General features: G+C 40.8%; 1 protein-coding gene across 5 annotated transcripts in view; it reads left to right on the top strand.

Annotated features, from left to right (window-relative positions):
- Positions 1–21,254, top strand: part of PPM1H (protein phosphatase, Mg2+/Mn2+ dependent 1H) — a 212,717-nt gene that overhangs the window by 122,926 nt on the left and 68,537 nt on the right. For all 5 annotated transcript variants that reach the window (XR_013928677.1, XM_080390780.1, XM_080390777.1 and 2 more), the window contains exons 3-4: positions 10,612–10,777; positions 19,516–19,860. Coding sequence is in view for 4 of the 5 variants with exons in the window: in XM_080390780.1 (XP_080246906.1) it covers positions 10,612–10,777; positions 19,516–19,860 (511 nt within the window). In the remaining variant the exon portion in view is untranslated. The remainder of the gene's footprint in view (positions 1–10,611; positions 10,778–19,515; positions 19,861–21,254) is intronic.

The raw sequence follows: 21,254 nt of genomic DNA, 5'->3' as shown, positions 1-21,254 counted from the left end.
TAAGGCAAGTCTCTGTTGCTTTGCTGCCTCTGCATTCCAGTATGGACGTGGTCCTGGACAACCATCTGTAGGTGACCCTGCTTGAGTGGGGGAGTTGGACCAGATGACCTCCAGAGGTCCCTTCTAAGCTCAACCATTCTGTGATTGTCTGGTATTGCATCTTGAAGAACTGCTCCTTAACCTCGCTGTGCTGCCCCTGCTGTTGGGTTGGGGGCACATGCCTTCAGCGGCAGGAGCCTGTGGGGACAGTTTGCCCTGAGGTTCAGGCGCAGTGCCTACTCAGTGCTCAGGTCCGTGCCACCTGAGGTGCAGCAGGACTGGTTGCAGCACACCCCTAAGATATGTTGTGACATACCATGTAATAGGTAGTGTCCTGTCCCCTTAGCTTGAGTAGCTTCCCTCTGGATAAAGGTAGCAGATGGGACTGGAAAGGACACCCTTGTCTCCCAGCCCTGTGCACACGCATGAACACACACTAATTTGCTCACTGCTGTGTGCCTGTTCTTGGGTAGAAATTCTGCATTTGGCTGTGATTCTTCTTCTTACCGGTACTGATTTTACCAGGGTCCCTACGTTTACTTTGTCTCCAAGTTATCACTGCACTTGACATTTTTGCATCTGTGATGCCTGAACAACTAAGCAAAGATATTAAGCACTTTAACCTATATTACATGAAAAACAGATGTTTTCTATGACACAACATTTAACAGAACTTTGAATAGCTTGCCTGAGAAATACCATAGTTTTTTGTACAGGGGTGTATATGTATATAAAATCTATGTAGAACTACTACAATATTTTCTTAATCCTGTTTTGCATTAAATACTGTGACTTTTTTATATCTTAAATTTGAGAAAGCTAATTTTGGAGTTGGCTGTTACTCCCAAGCAGAATGAATGAACACTACTAAAATGTTTTGATGGATCAGGATCTATAAAGATTAAAGTAGCTGCCATTTTTCAGCAACTTTCTTTTTTCAGGCTTAGAATTACTGACATTTCATTGGCTTGCATTTAGTTTATATTTTAACAGCTTCAAAGATGGGGTCTAGGAAAGTAACTTTAATTATAGAAGTAAAAGACTGGGGTTTGAGGCATGTTTCTATGGGAAAGAGTCTTTGTGGTGTTTTTTGCATGTGGCCCTTTCCTACAGATCTGCCATTTAATGTTCTCCCAGAGGAAAAGTGATAGATATAACACTCCAGCAGCAGGGTGCGGTTTTTCTTTAAGCTGTTCTTAAAAATTACCAACATATGAGTGGCTTTGAATTAATTTTCTACTTGTGGATTCCTGGTAATAAAGCTGTATGTAATTTCTTTTTTCCTTGCCTTGCATATGTGTGCTTTCATACGTATACAGTTTGCTATAATGACTTTTTAAGAATAAATTAGCAGATTTACTTCCTTCAGGTTATAGGGGCTTCACAATACCTGCTGCAGTAGAGGGATATTGTGAAAAAGGCATTAGTGCTTAGCTGTGAAAACGTGTACAGTCTGTGTCACACTTGCAAAGATTAGCTTGGGGCTGATTTAAGTTGACAGCTGTATAAAAGGGATTAGTACCATCACCACAGAACTCTTGCAGTTAACTTTCACATGTGCTAAATGTGAGAGATAATTTTTTTAAAGCTTGAACCGGTTTTGCATAAGCCATTTATCTTGATTTCTCTTAACCCTGAGAGAGCTGAGACTGCAGCCTACAGCATCATGGTCTAATAGTGTGGGATTTACTGAAGTGCTTTAAACATGTAACTTGCTTCATTGTAAGCATAAGGATAGCTTTTATTTGCATGTAGTTAGCATTGTTCTTAAGAAAGGATTTATTTTGGTTGTGATTTCAAAAGTAGAACTTTGGGAAGGAAATTGAGGGAGGGAAGTGGCATTTTCTTTGTGCATCCTTGCCATGCACAAACATGCTTGAGTCTACAATAAAACTAAAATACTTCAAATTGAGCCTTTGGTTGGTTGTATAATAGTAGTAGTTGGTATAGTAGTAATAATAGTCTTGAGCTTGTAAGCAAAGTGAAAATTTCTGATGCCCAGATGCCTCTTGCTGTAGAGATTGGGTCAGGCTGCTGCCTTTCATCATTTTAACTAGTGTGATTAGTGTATTTCTGTCACATACCTGTGTGGGGACAACTGGACCTCATGCCACCATTCTTTCTTCTATTGACTTGGTTCATTACTGTGTCCTCTTTATGTGGGATGCTCATGGTCAAGACTATCTTCAGCCTCACATGCACAAGGAGTTGTACAGCTCATGGGAACACGTGTGGAAGTAACTGTTTTCCCCCTTCATTAGAGGGAAAAGAATGGCAGAACTTGGATTCCTGTCAAATGTGAGCTCAAGGGTAGATCCAAGGATGTTTCTCATCTAAAAACTGCTCAAACCCAGTCAAAAGCCAAGTGTTGCTCATTAATGAGCTTTCAGGAGCCTTGAAGGCTAAGGCAGCGAAGTCCCATGCGTGATAAAATGGCTGGGAACAAAATAAAGAAAAAAAACACTACCATGATGTGCATAATGTATGTGTTTGGGTTTTCTTAAGATTGAACCAACTGCCTCAGTTTCAAGAGTCGTTAGTCCTAATGTGTAAAGTGATGTATAAAAATCTTAACTTTGTATATGCAATGAGTATATATGCAAATATACTAATCTGAAGGCTGACCTCACCAGACTGAGTATGTCCTATTCATATAAAAAAAGCATCATGTGAAGAACTTTCAAGGCAACTTCCTCCTTGTATACCATGGAAGTAAGTTCAGTCCGATTTTCCCCAGATTAGCAGGATTTGAAAATTTACCTATTAAGGAGAAGAAAAAGGTGTAAGACAGTGTGTTAGTGGAAATTAGACTAGAAGGACAGTGGTCAACACAAAAGTTGTTTGTCCTCATTATCTTCTGGGTCTCTTAGTTTGTTCTGCAAGCTTTGAACAGATGGCCAGATAAAGTTGCTTTACATAGGATGATGAGTGATCTGACCTGGTGCTTTCTGCAACTTCACTGTCCTTTGTAGGAAGGAAATGGTGGTTCTCTCATAGTGTCAAGTTCATCTTTGCTTTTGCTACCTCTTCCCGCCCCATGCGGATAGCTAATATGGAAGGAGTTAGGAAGGAGAATTTGGCAATAGGTTTTGCCAGCTGTGGCTGAGATTGCTCAGCCCTGAAGTGACATCATGCTTAACCATATTTGTGTCCCACCAGTCTGGATCAGCATCTGCTCAGGGCTCATTGTCCATTGCTTTTCTCATAAAATACCTGCATCCTAATTATCAAAAAGAGCTGCTCATCCCTGTGCAGTGATCACAAACTTGCTCCGTTACTGTGACTCACAGCCGTCTTGTTCCTTGTAGTCGCTTAGTATTTCATCTTTTTTAGAAAGTGTGGCCGGATGATGTGCCACGTGATAGCATTTTGGGAAGTCTGTGCAAATAACATCAGAATGGATTTCCTTGCCAAGATGGCATTGACTTCAGTCCAAAGACAAGCTATGTCAACCAGTTTACGTTCTTTTACACTGAACTTGTGACAGGAATTTTAAAAACTTTTTCTTGCGTTATTTTTGATTTTTTAAAATTTATTTTAAATTTCCAGCATAAATGGTATTCCACTTTTGGGGCTTGCCTATTTTAATCCCATATTTAGTCCTTGTCAGCTTGGCAGGTGTAGTAGCTTCTGACTAGGTCCTGAAGTGAGCTTGGGCCCAGTATACCCGTGTGATTGCTGGCAGGAGAAACTGTATTTATATACTGGATCATTGTAAGACTCATCTTTGTTGCTAAACATTCACTTCTTCCTTGGTTAGTAAAATGAAAGTTTTATTCAGCCCTCAGGGATTTAGAGAACTGATTCAGGGATGGTTTCAGTTTCTGCCTGCAGTGGACAATACTAGCGGATGTTTTGGTTTTGATATGAGTGATACGACAGTTACAGTAAGGAATGAATGAAACTGTTTAGGCTGCTTGAAAAGCTGCCTTTCATCTGCAGGAGGAGGTGAACAGCTAGGAGGAAATCTCTTTCAAGTCGATTCCCAGTGCAGAAATAAATCTTGTGTGGGTGAAGGAGGGGAAACAGCCACCTACCTGGAAAACTGACTGTAAATCAGATGTCACAGAAAAAATGCAGTGGTATCCATTCCCGTGCTAATCCATTAAGGGGGGGCAGGGGGAAGGATGAGGATGGAAGAAAAGCCAGCAATATGTGTATGAAAAGGTTTTCTATGGTATTTTTAACTGTTATTCTAAGACTGTTGAAATAATAAAGCAAAACTGTAGGAACATATTGCCTGTTTCTTACAGGTATGGTATTAATTCATCTGGGTTACTTCTGCGCTATTGGTGGGGTTGGATGCAAACCGGTGTCATACTTCCTGTTGTGGGGTAGCATATGTGTACCACAGCTGGAATGAGGATTGAGGCTGGCTGCGGCTCCTGTGAGTGGCTGGAGCCTGCCGGGCTGAGCTGGGCAGAGAAGGGCTCTGTGCTGCCTGACAAACTTATGTATTCGGTGTCAGCAACTGCAGGTGCCCACTGCTACTCTGAATCCCCAGCCTTAAATCGAGAATTGCAATATCAACTTACTGGCTGTGGATATATCTGGGGTTTTTTCTAACTGTTTTTTTCCTGCCCCTTAAGAAGGAGATGAAAAGCTTTTGTGTTTGCTTGGGGTTAACAAATTGAAGTTTTTGTGGATCAAATGAGACCAGTTTCCCCAAGTAAAGACATCTTGCAGGACATCCTGCAAGCAGTGCTCTTTCACCTCAGCTCATAGACTCTGCTTTAAGTTTCTGTTCTAGGCTATATTTTCCTCCAAGTATGTAAGGCAGCTGCGTTGGAGGTATTTTTGTTGGGTTTTTTGTGGGAGTGTGTGTGTGTGTGTGACATTTTGCTGAAATCCTCTTTTCACTTTGTGAACGGCAGGCAGGTCATTAATGTATTTATTTCAGAAACTTGTATATGCCAAAATTAGCAGAAACTCACTTTCACACAGAGTGGATAAATGAAGCACCTAAACAACAGCCCTTGGTTATCATTGCTTAATTCTTGTGATTATTGACTACAGCCAGTATTTCCAAGAAAAAAGGATTGTTTACTTCCCCGATAAGTGGTATTACTCTCTGATATTGTTAGCAATCTGAAAAATTATAATAAAGAAACAAGGAGTGTGTTTGAAGTTGTATAGTTGAGTAAACGCTTAAGATTATATGTCTGCCAATTAGCTAAATAGAGTTAGAAATTTCCTTGGGGAAGAATAATAAAGACATAGTTAGGAGAAAAAATCTGTTTTGGTGATTGAAACTTTTTTAAAGCTTATTTTTTGAAAGGCACGGATCATTTTGAAGCAGGTAACTTGTTTGCAGGGCTTTTCTTAATATATATTTGTAGCATGGGGCTCTTCAGCTTTTGTTTGAGCACAGTTGGAGTCTTTGCATTTACAGAGAAAAGCATTTGATAGCATCTTTTTGTAAGAGATCTCACTAAGGAAGCAGCAACTTGGGACCATCAACTGGTCTTTTGGTTATGGCTTTGCTTTCTGTTTCTTTATCAGAAGTGTTTGGGTCCTTGCAAGCTGGTTTTGTGCTCTTTCAGCTGACCTCTCCTGCTGGGAAGGCTTCCTGCCTGGCATGGGTGTTTCCTCACCCACAAACACAAGTTGGTGCATCTCCCCTTTTCTCTGCAGCACTTTCTTTTTAGAAACATTTGTAGGTATTTTGATGTTCCAGCATTAGACCCTGTGGGCTGCACAGACAATACACACAGCCTCAGCCTTAACCTTGCATGGTACAAGCGCAAGCCAGTCAGACCTTTGCTCTGGAAGTGCTTGTGTAGGATGTCTTGACCCTCGCAACGGGTCTTACAGAGGAGGTGAAACTGGGAATGCTCTCTACTGCTGTGGAGAGGCACTTTGCCTTGCTGGAGGAGGAGCAGATAGGATTTGGGGTGTCCTGTGATTGCAGGTGATTGTCACTTAGCCCACAGCTGAACTAAACTGAGTGGGAAGGTAAGCGTCCCTGCTTACAGGTTTTATTTCTTAGCTCAGGCAGGTCTAGAGTGTATGTGCAGCCTATTCCCGTGCTTTTGCTGCTGCAGTGTAGCTCCCTAAGCTCGTAGCTCTCCTAGTCCTTAGATTTTAAAAAGCATTTTTGGTGCATACTGCTGTTGTCGTGCATCATTCAGAATTTCTGCGGAGCTCTTTACCTTTACCCATTATTTTTATCTAGGTATGTTACATAGAGTATGTGTACTGATATTGATGTGAATAATAGAGGGCTGCATAGAAGTGCTGCGGAAGACTTGAAGTGGTTTTTTTTGGTTTTGTGGGTTTCTTTGGTTTTGGTTTGTGTTGTGTTTGTGTTTTTTTCTCAGGGAAACTATTATCAAAACTTGTTTTGGATTTCTTCAACTGGCCTGTTTGGGTTCTTTTAAGATAAACTTAGGATTTTGTAATCAGTGACCTTGGCATGAGAGTTTCTGAGCTCTGCTAGTTGAATGAAGAATAGAAGCACAGTGTGACCTACATTTCCGTTCAGTCGGATGGGATTTGGGGTCTCGTGTGATACCAACAGAATGCTAATTGTGAGCCAAACAAACTAGCAGGCTCTTATGTGTAGGGTTTCCTTTTAGCTGAGGACATGTTTGAGATTCATCTTGTGAAGTACTGAAGTGTCCATTAAGGTTGATGCAAGTACCTCTTCAGGTGTGACCAAACGCCACTGCTTCACTGTGCAGGCTTCAGGAAGCTCTTGTTTGCAAAGTAGGATATATTTTTACTAGTATACTGTGAACTAAACCTTAAGATTATTTATTTATTACTGAGCAGGTGACCCAATAAGCTAATTCTATAAAAGGAGGAGCTTCATCCAAATTAGATAGGTTATTTGGATTGAACTTTGTAAAAGATTGAATAGGAGATAAATAGGTAATGGGGGAGAGGAGGGAGGGATGGAATGGAGTTGATCATGAAGAGATCTAATCAAACAGTTCCTTGAGGAATTATGGGGAGAGAAGACCAAAGCAAGAATTCCCTTGAAAACATGTCTCTGACTAAAAGCTAGAGAATGATACAGGCATAATTTTTTTTAATTAATCTTTTTCTGCATTTTATTATTATTGCATCCTTGATAAAATGGAAGTGAGGACAACTGTATGATTGGAGGGATTTTTTTGGTGGGGTAGGGGTTTTTTAATGATGCGTGGGAAGGTAGTTCTTTATCTCATTTTCTTCATTTCACTAGAGGATAACTTAAATTTCAAGGCCAATGCAAAAAGATATGAAGGGGAACTGAAAATATTAGGAAGTTGAGGCACATTTCCTCTGTGGAAGGAGAGGGATGGTAGATTTTCCATAAAATTTTTCAGAGGTCTAATTAAGAGTTACCTCTTGGAGATATGAGTATCTTGTTAGTTCTGCTTTGTTATTTGTATAAGCAGCTTAGATGTGGTTTTTGTCCTGACAAGTTACAGCCTGGGAGAGCAAGGAGGAAAGACAACAGTAAAATCGGCATTGGAAAGCTGGCTGAATTGCCTCGAGGAGGGATTTAAGAAGCTGCGGAAAGAAAAGGGATTTCAAAAGGCAGCGAAGACAGAGAAATGTTAGAAACTGGTAACACCTTCTACTCGGTTTCAGTGCTATACATCAGGCACCAACACATAGCTCAAGCCCTGAAATGAAAAATCACAGGGTTTCACTGCAGCCCTTTACCAAAGCCTATGAGATGCAGTGTGAGAGTGGAAGAGTGCCTATGTCAGGAGCGGGGCAGCTTTTGGCATCTAGACCCTGCATTACCTGGTAGCACCCATAAGCACTGTTGCGACATTATGATTAGTTCAAATTTTCACAAGGATTTCCAGAATAAACTTAACCCTCTGCTGGAGAGATGAAAACTGGAATTTTGGGAGACAAAGTGAAATTCTGGGAGGAAACATTGTTCACAGCCCCAGTCCCCCCACCTCAATACACTGACACCCCAGCTGCTGTGTCACCTCATTATTCAGTCTTGTCGGGTTCCTTTTGCCCGTATCCTCTTCTAGCAAGATGCTTGGTACACAGGTTCAACTCCAGGCATTTCACAGCAGCTGACTGCCAAGCCAGTCTGTTAGGTCACTTTGTTCTCGTAGCCTTTATAATGTATTCAGTGCCTTGACAAATTTTCTTGGCAAGAGCTTTATAAAATGATACCATATTGTGCATAACTTAACACGCTGTTAAACGTCAGGACATCTCCTACCATATAAGTCCTGAAGTCCATCACTAAGCTCAGAAACCAGAGCAGCTCTGATACTTCAGTGATTTTCATAAGGAATAATAAATGGTAAGAAGGCAGCGATTTTTGTAAGGAGTCACTTTTGTGACACTCTTCCACATTTTTTTTTAATGGCTTTGCAAACAGCAGCATCAGTGGGGAGACTTATCAGCTAAACCAACTATTGATTAGCTCCTAATATGACAAAACTACACTTTCTGTACTGCTGCAGTATTTTAATCATTCTGGTAGCTTTAAAAACTGAAGGGGTGTTGGCCAGGTGATTTAAATGCTTTAGTGTTTGTACTCCCCCCCCCCTCCATTTCCCTGTTTCTGAATATGTGTCCATTTTTCCTAGCGTCAAGAAAATGCTGTGTTTTCAGACTGGAACCTTATTGCATCTCAGTATTTGATCTCCAGTTGCTCAAAGGTTAGGCACTACAGGGGGTGAGTGGTTAAACTGCTCACAGGTGCCTTGCAACTAGATGCTTGTTCATCTCTGCTCTCTGTGTGTTTTACAAAGTAATTTTATCCACAGTTGATGTTTATTTACAAGAAATACTTGTAAACAATTGGTGGTATTGTGCATACAGATGTCAGACTGCAGTGTGAGACATTTGGCACTGTAAGGAAACTTTTTTGTTTCTGTAAGAAGTTAATTGCAGTGGATGCACGTTTTCCTAAAAGAAGACTGTTTTTTTCTAATCAGAGGCAAGAATACTCATTTGCATGTCACAGTATCATGTTGCTCCTCGAAAATCAAAAGAATATATTACCTTTAAGTAAGGCTGATACAGAACTGGTGTTTCAGCAAGAGCAGGCAAGCTGGGGCAGTGTCCCCTGCAGGCCTGCCTTTGGGTTTTGTTTGCTTTTTGTTTCAACAACCTTTAGCAAGTGTTTTCCTGTTATGTAAAATTTTATGCTTTTGAAAACATGAGAGATCAAGAAGTCAGATATGTCTTGAACTTGCCATAAGGATTATGATGTGTCTTCAAGATGTTTTACTTTTGGGGGAGGCAGCAGTTGTTTTTAAAACCATAGTGTGCCTGATGTGAAACTTTGTGTTTGTCCAATAGTGGAAACACTGTCTCTGACTAGTGGTCAACTTGTTAGGTGACTCAGACCTCATAGTAAAGAGGAGTGGCTGGATAGTGTTTGTGGAGGAAGATGTGCTTGCATCAGTGGCAATGTCTTTGCTGGGTTGGAACAAGACGTCCCAGCTTGCACAGGTTTTCCCCGTGTGAGCCCAGGACTGTCAAAGTCTTACTGAATGTGATATCAGCTGATGCAAAATTAGTCGATTTGACAAGGTTCTCATTTAGAAAATGGAAAACATGTTTGAACTTGGCTGTTCTGAGATGGACAATAGCAACCACAGTATCTTGGATAATGCAGACTTCTGATTAGGTTTTAAAATGGTAGTGGTGGAATAGCTGTGATTTCAGCTTCTTCATTAATGGAAGGAAGATGAGCAGTTGTGCAAGTTTCAGGATACCCTTGGTTGTCTGAAGCTTGTATGGAGCTCATAGTGCTGGTTTCTGCATGCCTGCAGCTCTTGTTGCGAATCTTCTGCTCGCTATGCCACAGGTGGGACAGAGGTGTGAAGGTTGGAGGGTTTTTGGTTGTTGGTGAGGTTTTTTTGGAGGTGGGTGTATGGAGTATGCAGTGTATGTTTCTGTGCAGTACTAGAGGGATGTATTCAGTATGCATCTCTGTGTTGCTGTGGTATAAGCAAGCGTGACTTTGCATGTTGGAATATAAGGCAAAGCCTTTCCTTTGTATTTCTGTCACAGCACTTATAATGTGCTTTTTAAACAGACTAGTAGCAGTTGCATATTTTTCTGTGCCTTTAGCAGTAGCAGCTTTCTAGATTTATAGCAGGTATTTTCTTTGTGAAAGACTTGGAACTTGATAGAATGAACACCCTTAGCCAACAGATTCATTATTCACCATAACGGCCAGCAGGTAGAAGAGCAGCAACTGAGGGTCTCATGTTTCAACCAGGAGGCATAAGTGTTATCAGTCTTGACCATCAAGTAATCCCTTTAAAGAAACGTATGGTATGCCTAAAGGTAAAATGTGCTCATGATGGCATTGGTTCTTATTCACAGAGTTCTGTGAAAAATGCTTTTTATTCCATGTGTAGGTGTATGGGAAACAAACAAGTATGCCTGTGCATTTTTATGTATGTGCATGCATATGTACGTTTGTAAAAGTCAGGTATTTTAATTCAATTGGTATTTGCAATACTCCTGGACTATGGTTCCATACATCTTGAGTTACATATGAGATACAGATGGAGGCTTCTGTGCTTCACTAACTTGGACATGTCCCTTTTTTCTCTTTTTTCTTTTTATTTTTTTTTTCCCCCTTAGGGTAATAAATGCAGGGAAGAGCACACACAATGAAGATCAAGCCAGCTGTGAAGTCCTCTTTGTCAAGAAGAAAGCTGGAGGTACTAACTCTACACCAAACAAGAACTCAACAAAACGGAGGTCATCGCTGCCCAATGGAGAAGGTTTCCAGCTGAAAGACAATTCAGTAAGCAGACTTCTATATCTTGTCAGTGGAGAAGCACAAAATAAGCATAAAAGAATGTGGCAATATGATACTAAAGGAAGTTAACTGAATGTTTTATATATTTTCAGTTACCTCTTACTAATTATCTCTGCTTAAATACAGAACACTTCGCTATATTTTTCTTAGTTCTACATGATACTTGATTTCTTGCATTGAAAACTGCTTCTTGGATCTAAGATGTTTTAGTTTAAAGATGAGGAGGGGAATACTCCTTGGATTTTCCTATGTTTCATTTCCGAAAATGCAACCCTGACAAATTTATTGCTGCAGAGTACTATGAGTTTAATGACTGTGATTGACTTGTCCAGTGACAATCACTGCAACATAGCAGTACCACCGTTTATACAGTCATACAATTTTATTAAGAGTTAGACAGTCATTTGGGTTCTTTTTACTGAAGCAGTATTGCGTGTAGTAAGGTTGGTTTAAGCAAGTAGGGTGAGGTCATCCAACAACTGAATTCAGTGATTTTTGTGGACTCTGGCTCCTCTCTTTGTGTGGCGAGTGACATACGTCATGCACTTGTCTACTGGCAATCATCTGCTGTTCTTCATTTGTCTTGTTTTCTGACTGGCTAATTACTTCATCTGCTCTTTAAGCATGAGCTCAGGCTCCAGCAGTGACTGATAGTGTGTGTTCGATTCAGACATTTAGCCATGTACCGCTGAATGCCTTATCTGAATGTTAAGAGGCAGACAACATGGATATGCAGTCTTTCAGCTGCTGGGAGAATACAAGTTTTCCCTAGGTGATAATTAGTCTTTCAGTGGACTTCACCCTTTTTTGGGTTTGGTTTTCTTTGTTGTTTTTATTTTAAACCAGGTTGTGATTAGCAGTCTGCTTCAGTCTCTCTCCCAAACCCCCATGGCTTAGTACACCTGATGGCTGCTGCAGCAGCCTGAGCAACAAGTGTTCCTCTTGCACTGTGTCCCTCCCCACCTCTTGCTCCTCCTGTTCGTTTTCACACTTCACGATTGCTGCAACATCTTCAGACTGACAGATTTTCCAGGTTTGCAAACAGCCCTTTCTTTCCTCTTTAAAATCTTTCCTTAGTTCACCTGTCCCAGTTACTGTGTGCTGATGTTCTTTGTTTTATTCGGACAGTCATGATTGATGTTTTTTTTTTCCAAGTACGTATTTGCACACTCCTGGGTAAAAAATTGTCCCTGTACTTTCTGGGATTATGAGTTGTGCTTATGTCATGCAAGGCAAAACAATTTAATAGTCTACTTTTTAAAATAAGTCTTTCCTAGAAAGTGTGTGCAACTGTCTGCTATTGGCTCATGCAGATGCTTGGTTGCATGAGTGTATTTAATTTTTGTATGCATTAATGATGTTTAATGAAGCAAGCATTTGGCCACAATACTTGTTTGTGTGTATACAAGACATCAAGATAAGCAATAGTGTGCTCGGTCCAAGTGGTTGGTTTTTTTGACACAAAGGACATCGCTGTGTCATGCACACAGAACACTGCAAAGACCGCTGTGCAAACACCAGCCTGGGTAGACACAGCTGGGTACTGTGCAGAGGTACTGGCTTTGGTCTGACACCACATTTAAGTTCCAGGCCTACAGTGTGAAATACTGGTCAGGGGCCTCTGCATGTGGAATGTGGGTGAATGTAGCTGTACTGAATTTGCCTCTGTTTTCAAATTTTGGGGATGTGCATGGGATAGAAGCACCTTTGTAGCATTATCCTGTTAACTTGCAGCTTTGAATAGTATCAAATGCTTCTCGAGCAAAAGGCATGCTATGTTGTATATACAATACTGCATGGTTAATAATCTCCTTCATGTTTGTTTCCAATGTCTTTTTCCAAACATTACATAGCTACTATATTTAGATTACAATAAAAATAAAGGGATATAAAACTGTTTTATTACTGGAAAGGTGTCTTCAGTAGCCTTGATGATATCTATCATTGTGGTCATCATGCTGTTACGACATTGTAATGGTAAGATCTAGAAACAGGCTGCATATTTTTGATAGCTGTTCTTTTTACGCATTTAAAAATTAATGCTATTCAGCCTTGTTAAATATCCAGTTACGCTGTGTTACATGAAGTATTTAACAGAATTTTCTAATTTCTCTCCCTCTCTTTACTAGTGTATTTCCTATTTTGATTCTGTGTCTTTGATCTTGATTTTGGAATAAACAGCCACTCCCTTTCAGGCTTCTTGGGGGAAATATTTTTATTTCAAAACTTCTGTTCTTTCTTTTATTTCTGACATGTTTTGACCAGAAATGAGCATAATGTCTGAAGTGAGGAGCCAGCTGATCTGTATAATATATGGTATGCTGGTTTCATCCTACTTGTTAGTGTTCTTTGTATGTTCTTTTCTCATCTACAGATTTACTTCTGGTTTTTTACATGAAATTTGAGTGAGTGTGATAGCACTTGTTATTTAGCTGTGTAAAACCTATTCTACCATGTTACTAGACCACAGCTTGTGAATTTAAATTTATAATATATTTTCCCCAAACAGGCAGCATATTTTTGGAGAAGGTTTTCTACTAGAGGGCAGTCTTACACTAGCAATTAGTAGGATTTTTTCCTTGGTATGTTTTTTTGTTGATTGAATATGTCTAAAAAAAAAGCGTACACATTTCTATAATGTGTCCTGGTTTTATGTTTTCATATTTTTATACTGCAAAGTATAAAATTTTGGTTTGCCCTCATATGGCATTGTTAGGAAATATTTTTTTAAGGAGTGTATGAACTTGGTGTTAAATGTAACTTACTCTCTGTATCAATAAGATGTAGAAATACAGGCTTGAGACACTCCAGTGAACGGTATAATATTGTCCTGGCAAGTATTTAGTTAGAAAGCCAGAGGCTGAATACCGCAGATGCCTCATAGGGAAATGCCACTGTAACACATGATCTGAAACTGTCTCAGAGTGGTGAAGCACCTTGCAGAAATACTGAAGGAAGAAGGGATGAGGGAAGAAGTTTATTGAGTACTTGTCCGATGAAAAGAAAAATGTCTTCTTTTCTTGTTTAGTTTTTTTTAAAGGTGGAGCACAAGGGAAATAGGAACTAGAACTTAAACTGTCTTTTGATTTAACAGAGTCTATTTCATTGTCCTCAGATTTTTCTTTTTTTTCATACAGCCATTGAGAAGGCCATGTACCATCTTTGGTTTACCCTGCTTTCTGGGAAATTTGTGAAACTTAAATGTCAGCTGCACCTGAGATCATGTGATTGTTGTTGTTTAATGCTAACACCACTAATGCAGCCCTGTGCTTTGGCGAGGTAGCGTAAGGGAGTCATTGATCCATGGGTTGTCCACACGGACGTGGCTGTCATGGCCTGGACTCTGCAGCTGGACTCTGCAGAGCTTCCAGGGGTGGGAAGGAAGTGATGGTGGGCCAGAAATGAAGAGATGGAGAAGTGAACATTTGTTTAGTCTCAACACACAAAAATCCAAGGAAACCTGTTAAACAGCATAAATAAGTTGGTTTTTTTTTCTTGAAAGAATGGTTGATAAACTGAGCAGAGCAGTGAGAGGAAAGACTCTGCAGATTCAACCCTAAAATAATTCTACACTCCCCCGTCCCGTCCCCCCCCCCCCCCCCACTCCACTGCTGCTTGATTAATCATATTTGTCCTCTGTCCCCATTCAGGAGCATTCACTTAAAATTGTGCAGCTTTTTCACTGGTATGATTTTTAAATGCCTCTAACTATGGCGTACCTTAATGAGAAATACTGAAGACCATCAATGAATGAAATGGGAATCCTATCCCAGGATATTGTCATAGTGACAGGCAGGTTGCAGGACTTAATGTGATGCATCATTCATTGTCATTGTAATGTGAGGATACATGATTAATAATTCTGCAGTTTTCTTTGCCATAAAGACGGGATGGAGTATTTGTTTTGTGTGACATGAGGCTGGTTGCCTGCCACAGGTAGTTGAACATATTGGTAACATTAGGAGAATTTTCTCTGAGTATGGGGTAGCAGTTGCCCACTCATTTCAGATTTTATGAGAACTAAAGGTGCGCTCTAATGCATTTTGTGAGTGTAGTTCATATTTGGAACAATAGAAGTTGTAGTGAGTTGTGGTTTTTAGAATAGCTCTTTAGTGGCAACATGATTTATTTGCTTTTTTGAATTAGCTTCATTGAAAAAAAAAATCTGAAGTTTTGCAATGTAGAACTACTATCTATCTTACCTGAAAAAATTGTCCCAAATTGATTGCTAAGGCAGCCTTTTTTCTTTTTTGCTATAACTCGGCACCAATTATGTGTGTGTGTGTATATATGCATTATCTTTCATGATTTCTCTTCCATTGCTTGACCCAAAACTTTGCATATCTTAGTTATGTTTTACAGTTACAAAACTCAGGAGACTACTGAACCTTCCTGAAAGCTAGGTCAGCAGTTGTGGAGCCTAAAACTTATTAAATTTCCTAGTACATTCTGGAAATGGATTGTAAGGTCACTGCAGTGAAGGATCTGTTTGCTCTTCGTGTACTTGGTAGCCATTCAGAATGTTGTTAAGTCTGAATCTTTTGAAAGAAAATCTAAATCACTCTGACTGATCATTCTCCTACTTGAGGGCTCTGTCCAGTTAAAAGAACAAATGGAGATTGGTGTTTGAAAGACTGCTTTTGACAGAATACCACCAGAGCTCATACAAATAGATGTCTTGTTCTTTGAGAGTCTGCAGAATGTCGATACTTTCAGGAGGAAGTTCAAGCTCCCAAATGTGAAAGAGAGAGAACAGCTATGCATATGCACACCAAAATAGGTCATCTCAGCTGTGGGAGGAAAAGCAAGGACCTTTTTGTGCTCTTTGTCTCATCTGTCTGCCCTGACTGCTGGCCCTTGTTCATTCTCTGAGTCGCTACTTTATTTGCACCATATACTTAATTCTCATCAAATTGGTATGGTTTTGGAGAATTCGTTTCTTTCAAATGGACTCGCTCTTTTTATTCTCAGGGTGGGGGAAGGGTATTTGTTTGTTCCTTTTTTAGACAACTAATGGGTTATTTGTGGTTATACTCTCTTTGGTAGTTCAAAAGTAAATGAAGCTTCTTACGAATACGTAAGGGTTTTTGGAGACTAATATTTAGGTGTCAGTAATGCCTGCAGAACCTGACTGAAGTTAAGGCCCTAGAGCATCTCACACAGAACATGTATACAAGAGCATCTCCCTTGACTGTATATGCTTATAATACAGACCTCTGGGTTATCTAGGGTACTTCTGCAATTGATAGGGAGAAATAAATCCACTTTGGAATGAGATGAGCGTAGTCTGAAAGTGCAGGAGTGTTTTTCTCTCTGCTGAGAATAAGGGCAATTGAGAGAACTGTCTTGGAGGTGTGTGCTGTAGATGTCTGAACTTAGCTGAACTAATAGCAACACCCTCTTGTTTACAAATTACTAGTCCAAAAAGGACAAGATCAGTGAACTCCAGCAGAAACACTATAGCTGACATGGCCATGCCATGTTTATGTCAGTGACAGCCTCATAATATGGCTCAGACCCATGTGAGCTTCCCTGTCCTAATTTGTGCTGCCCATTAGCTTAGAGGAAATAAGCGGTAACATTTCAATTTCACTTTTTGTCATGGGCCATTATTTTGGTCTGTTGTAAAGCTTCCCAGTCTCTGATGGCCCCTTATTTGGCTACCAAGTTCACATGAGGTTTGTTCAGTACAGGACGTATCCAGTGTTGTGCTCATAATAATGAGAGTGAATTGTATTAATAACTGTCGTCTTTTAGCTTTTGAAAAACTCTAATACAGACTTTGCTAGGTGTTTGCTTTGGAAAACTGAAGAAAATCAGTGTGTGTGGGAGGTTAAACTTGTTCTTAATTGTAAGTTTCTGTTTTAGTTTGGGTGCAGGGGGAGGGTGACAACAAAATATCTTCCTGCTCTAGGTGGAAGGTAAAACACTTCCATTTCAATCAGAAGCGTAATGCCTTTATGCTTTTTCCCCAAAAGGCAGCACATCTTCTAAGGAGTAGTACCTTTCAAATGACAGGAGGACATTAAGCTGTGGAAGCATTATCCGTGTTGCATCATGAGGTGGATTTTGGCCAGGGAGCCAAACCCTGACAGAAGAATGGGAGCAGAGGTAGTTTGATCTACAGCTCTCAGGAGGCCCAGTGTTGCCATTTTGAATAAATGGTTTCAGTTTTCAGCTGAAATACATTTACTTTGGGGCACTTGTTTCTGTTGGCAAAATACTTTAGATTTTGCATGAATAGCAATCTGTTTTTACAAACAGGTGGTTTAGTAATCTGTTATCTGTTAAAAATGGCTTAAGAAGAATTTTACAGCCAACTGTTGTGTGAACTTGGATGGATTCTGACCCCAAAGGAAGCTAGCGCAACTGCCAGTCATGCCTTCAGGGGTGAAGTTGCACAACAGTTTTTTGTGGATTTACCAGACTGGGCAAGTGGGTGGGTCTGGCTAAGGAGCCACATTTGGAAATGTGTACATTTACTGGGTTTTCCACCATTATAGGATGTATCCTGTATGATCCTTACTGTGGTAAGTAATCCAGTACTGTAGGAAAATACTCTCCTTTTCTCAACATTCCAGCAACGAAATGAAGGGTACACAGTAGACAGCTGAATTCCTTTTCTTGGAGGAACTCTACTCTGTAGATGACTATTGTTAATGCACTGGTTAAGAGTGTGTTTGAACTTTGTAACAGCAGCAATGCTATAAACTAAAAAATAAAAAAGGACTTATGTAATTTTTATAATGACAGCTTTTAAATGTGCATTTGAACAAGGTAAGTTGTAAGTAGCAATGTTCATTCAGCAATGAACAGCATGAACTTGTAGTGATGGTCTATATACATGCTGCTAAAAGACATTTTGCACAAGGTTTTGGATTTTGTAACTCGGGGCAACGATGAATGATGTCTTTTGGATCTGCAAATGACAATTCATGGTGTTCTTATGCCAGCCTGTCTGCCATGTCCTGCATCCAGTGGTTGGCACCTTTGTGGAGCACCTGGAACAGCAGAAAGTAAAATTGAGCTGCAGTTCACAGCCCTGTCCATAAGTTTGAAATAAGCAGTGATTTGGGCGCGAGGTGCTGCTGGGATGCAGGTGGTGCCTAGACTATATGCTGATCTGTTGCGTAAAGGAACAGTGTTTGGGTGAATGAAACAAACCATATCTGTTATCCTAAATTAGACCACAGTTAGTGTGACATGCAGATGTAATTTTAAGTTCTTTGCCTGCAGTGAGATCTAGGTTATGCTTTCTTAGTATGAGGTGTTTTGCAACAGTATTGCCTGATTCCAGTTCCTTGCAAAATGATTTATTTCTAAATCTGTGTAAGTCCACCCACATCTGACTCATGAGGCCATCCCACAAACAGTTGTTTCAGTATAGCTAGGAGAAGGTGCAAGATTAAGAAGAAATGGAGGGGAGAGACTGGAAAGACTCTTTCCACATACTGCTGCCAAATATGCTACCGTGTAAAGACAGATATGCTTTAAATGGTTCCCTGAGGATTTCTAAGTGAATTTCTCCCCAGAAACCTGAGGTTATCTAGGGTATGGCCCCTTGGTTTTTTTCAGGCAGATAGGAGCTCGTGCTGCCCAGAACTTGGTCTGCCTCCAGCCCTGGGTTAATGTGTCCTATCGGAGTGATAGGGCACCTCGCCACAAAAACATGGTTTCTGCTCAAATCAGAACAATAGTGGAGCAGACTTACACCTGTCAGAGGAGACTGTGTGGAGCAGAGAGGGAGAAATATTTGAAAATCACGTCAATGATCAATAACTGCTGAACAAATATATAACATACTTTATATACCACACATACTTTAATTTTAATGATGAGGTCTACAAGATTTACTTTTCCAGATACTCTGTGTGTATGAGAGAAATTGTGCATGCTAGGAGTTGAGCTAAAATATAAGATCTAAAATCAACTATTATGCCAAGAGCTATATCAAAACACTTGCATAGCTCTTCTGGTCAGAGGGTATGTAACTCCAGTATTGCAGAGGAAACTTTTCAGAGGACTGGGAAGAACTAGGCAGTGAATGTGTAGGTTAGCACATGTGGAGTGCAGCTGATTCCACCTGTGTCAACCATCCTTGAGGACCGCTGTGCTGGTTCCTGGGCTGGCACAGGCAGGGAAAGCCTGAGCTGTCCCATCTGTCCACACAGATTGACCTTTTTTACCAGTCATGGAAGTGGGGATCATGTCTTGTTACTAGATGTCAAACTGAGGTCCTTTGTCTCATGCCTGGTGAAAAACAAGATCTGTCACAGAAGTCTCAGGTGCTCTCTTGTTTAGAATTTTGGTCTCCATGGTGGTAGATCCATCGTTTATCAATGATTTGATTTTTGAGTGCTTTTATTCCAATTACATAGAAATTAACTCAGTCTCATAGTGGTAGGCTGTGCTTGGTCAGTGCATCCTGCAATGGCTGGTAAAGTAAGAAAGATTGCAAGTTCAGCCTTTTTTAAAGTATTTTTTTGAGGGGATTAAGGAAAAGGGGAAAAATGGTGGGGATGCGTGGGGAAAAATAAGCATCGCTTCTTCCTGTCAGAGTTGTACTAAAACAGTAATTATTTCTCCATTTCAGAAAGAAGGTTACCTCTGGGAAGGTTACCTGTGTGTCACCTGCTGCACCTGTGCCACCAGTCACCTCACTTGTGGCTGTGTAACAGTGACCATCTCTCTTCTTTTCCTTTCTTCCCCTGCTGCTTCTCCAGGACACAGATGGGATCAACCTGTACTACTGGTCCCTGTTTGATGGACATGCTGGGTCGGGGGCAGCTGTGGTCGCTTCCAAACTGCTGCAGCACCATATCTTGGAGCAGCTGCAGGAGATTGTGGACATCCTGAAGAACACCGCTGTTCTCCCACCCACCTGCCTGGGAGAGGAGCCTGACAACCCAGCCACCAACAGCAGGACGCTGACACGGGCGGCCTCCCTGCGTGGTGGTGTGGGGGCCCCAGGCTCACCCAGCACACCTCCAACGCGCTTCTTCACCGAGAAGAAGATCCCACATGAGTGCCTGGTTATTGGGGCCATAGAAAGTGCATTCAAGGAAATGGTACGTATATTTCAGAGCTCTGATGTTCTTGTTGCTTATGTTAATGAGTCACATAGCCTGAGGAAGATGAACATTTAGGTATTTTTTCACTACCCTTTTTTTTTTTTTTTTTTCTTTCCTTACTTAAACACTACCTAAGTGTGGACAAAATTATTTAAGAGCCTCAACAGCATACCTGGTACATCCCTGTGAGGTAAGAACTGGATCTTAAGGCCCAGGCAGCACCAAGGCCACATGAATTACTTGACTTTTAGCAGCTTGGTGCTCCTTTTCTCCCCCTCCCCACTCCTTTTTTTTTTTTTTTTTTTTTTTTTAAGATAAAAATCAGTATTGCCTCACGGTAGCATTGTCTGTTACCATAAGGCTGTGTATATGGGCATGCACTTTACAAAGCCTTGTTGCCCTACTGGAGCAGCAGCAAAGGCTCTCAGCATTCCTTGCACCACAGACCCTTGTTTGTGTTGCCCACAACTACACAAACAGGTCACATCAGGGACATGGATGAGGGGCAGCTTCCTTGATCCAATGACCTGTAGTTCACATTAGTGTTGGGGTGGTTTATAAAGCACAGTAGTGACTTGCTCTGGTTTAACCCCAGCCAGCAACGAAGTATCACACAGCTGCTTGCTCACTTCCCCACTCCGACCTCCAGTGGGTTGAGGAGGAGAATCAGAAAAAGGTAAAACCTGTGGGTTGAGATAGGAACAGCTTATATATTTGAAATAAAAATAATAACAGTAATAACTGTAATGAAGGGGGGGGGGGCGGAAAGAGAGGAATAAAATAAGATGAGGAGGGGAAAGTGATGCACAATGTAATTGCTCACCACTCACTGACTGATGCCCAGCCAGTCCCTGAGTAGCTGGCTCCCAGCCAGTTCCGCCCAGTTTCTATACTGAGCATGACGTTCTATGGTATGGCATATCCCTTTGGCTAGTTTGGGTCAGCTGTCCTGACTTTGCTTTCGCTCGGCTTCTTGTGCACCTGCTCACTGGCAGACATGGAAAACCAAAAAGTCCTTGACCTTGCTAAGTAGTGCTTACTCTAATTAAGACATCAGTGTGCTATCAACCTTATTCTCATATTAAATCCAAAACACAGCACTGTACCAGCTACTAAGAAGAAAATTAACTCTATCCCAGCCAAAACCAGGACATGACTGTAGCGAGAGTGCGTGCAGCTCTTGACTGAGGCAGGTTGGGTGTGGGTGAGTGGGACATGAAGTATGTTCTTACCAGAGGAAATCATGACCCTGAGGAAAAAGAATATCCATCAATTTCCCTAAGGAAGGCTGTTTTTTTCTCTTCTGTAATTGATGTAGCTGCTCTGTACCTTCCCCCTTCACTTCTCCCATGTTATTAAAAATAATTCTTGTCAGGCAGAGCAGAGGTTTG

Source organism: Falco punctatus, assembly GCF_963210335.1.
Source record: "Falco punctatus genome assembly, chromosome: 6".
In the NCBI taxonomy this organism is placed as follows: domain Eukaryota; kingdom Metazoa; phylum Chordata; class Aves; order Falconiformes; family Falconidae; genus Falco; species Falco punctatus.
This window is presented reverse-complemented; position numbering and strand designations above follow the sequence as displayed.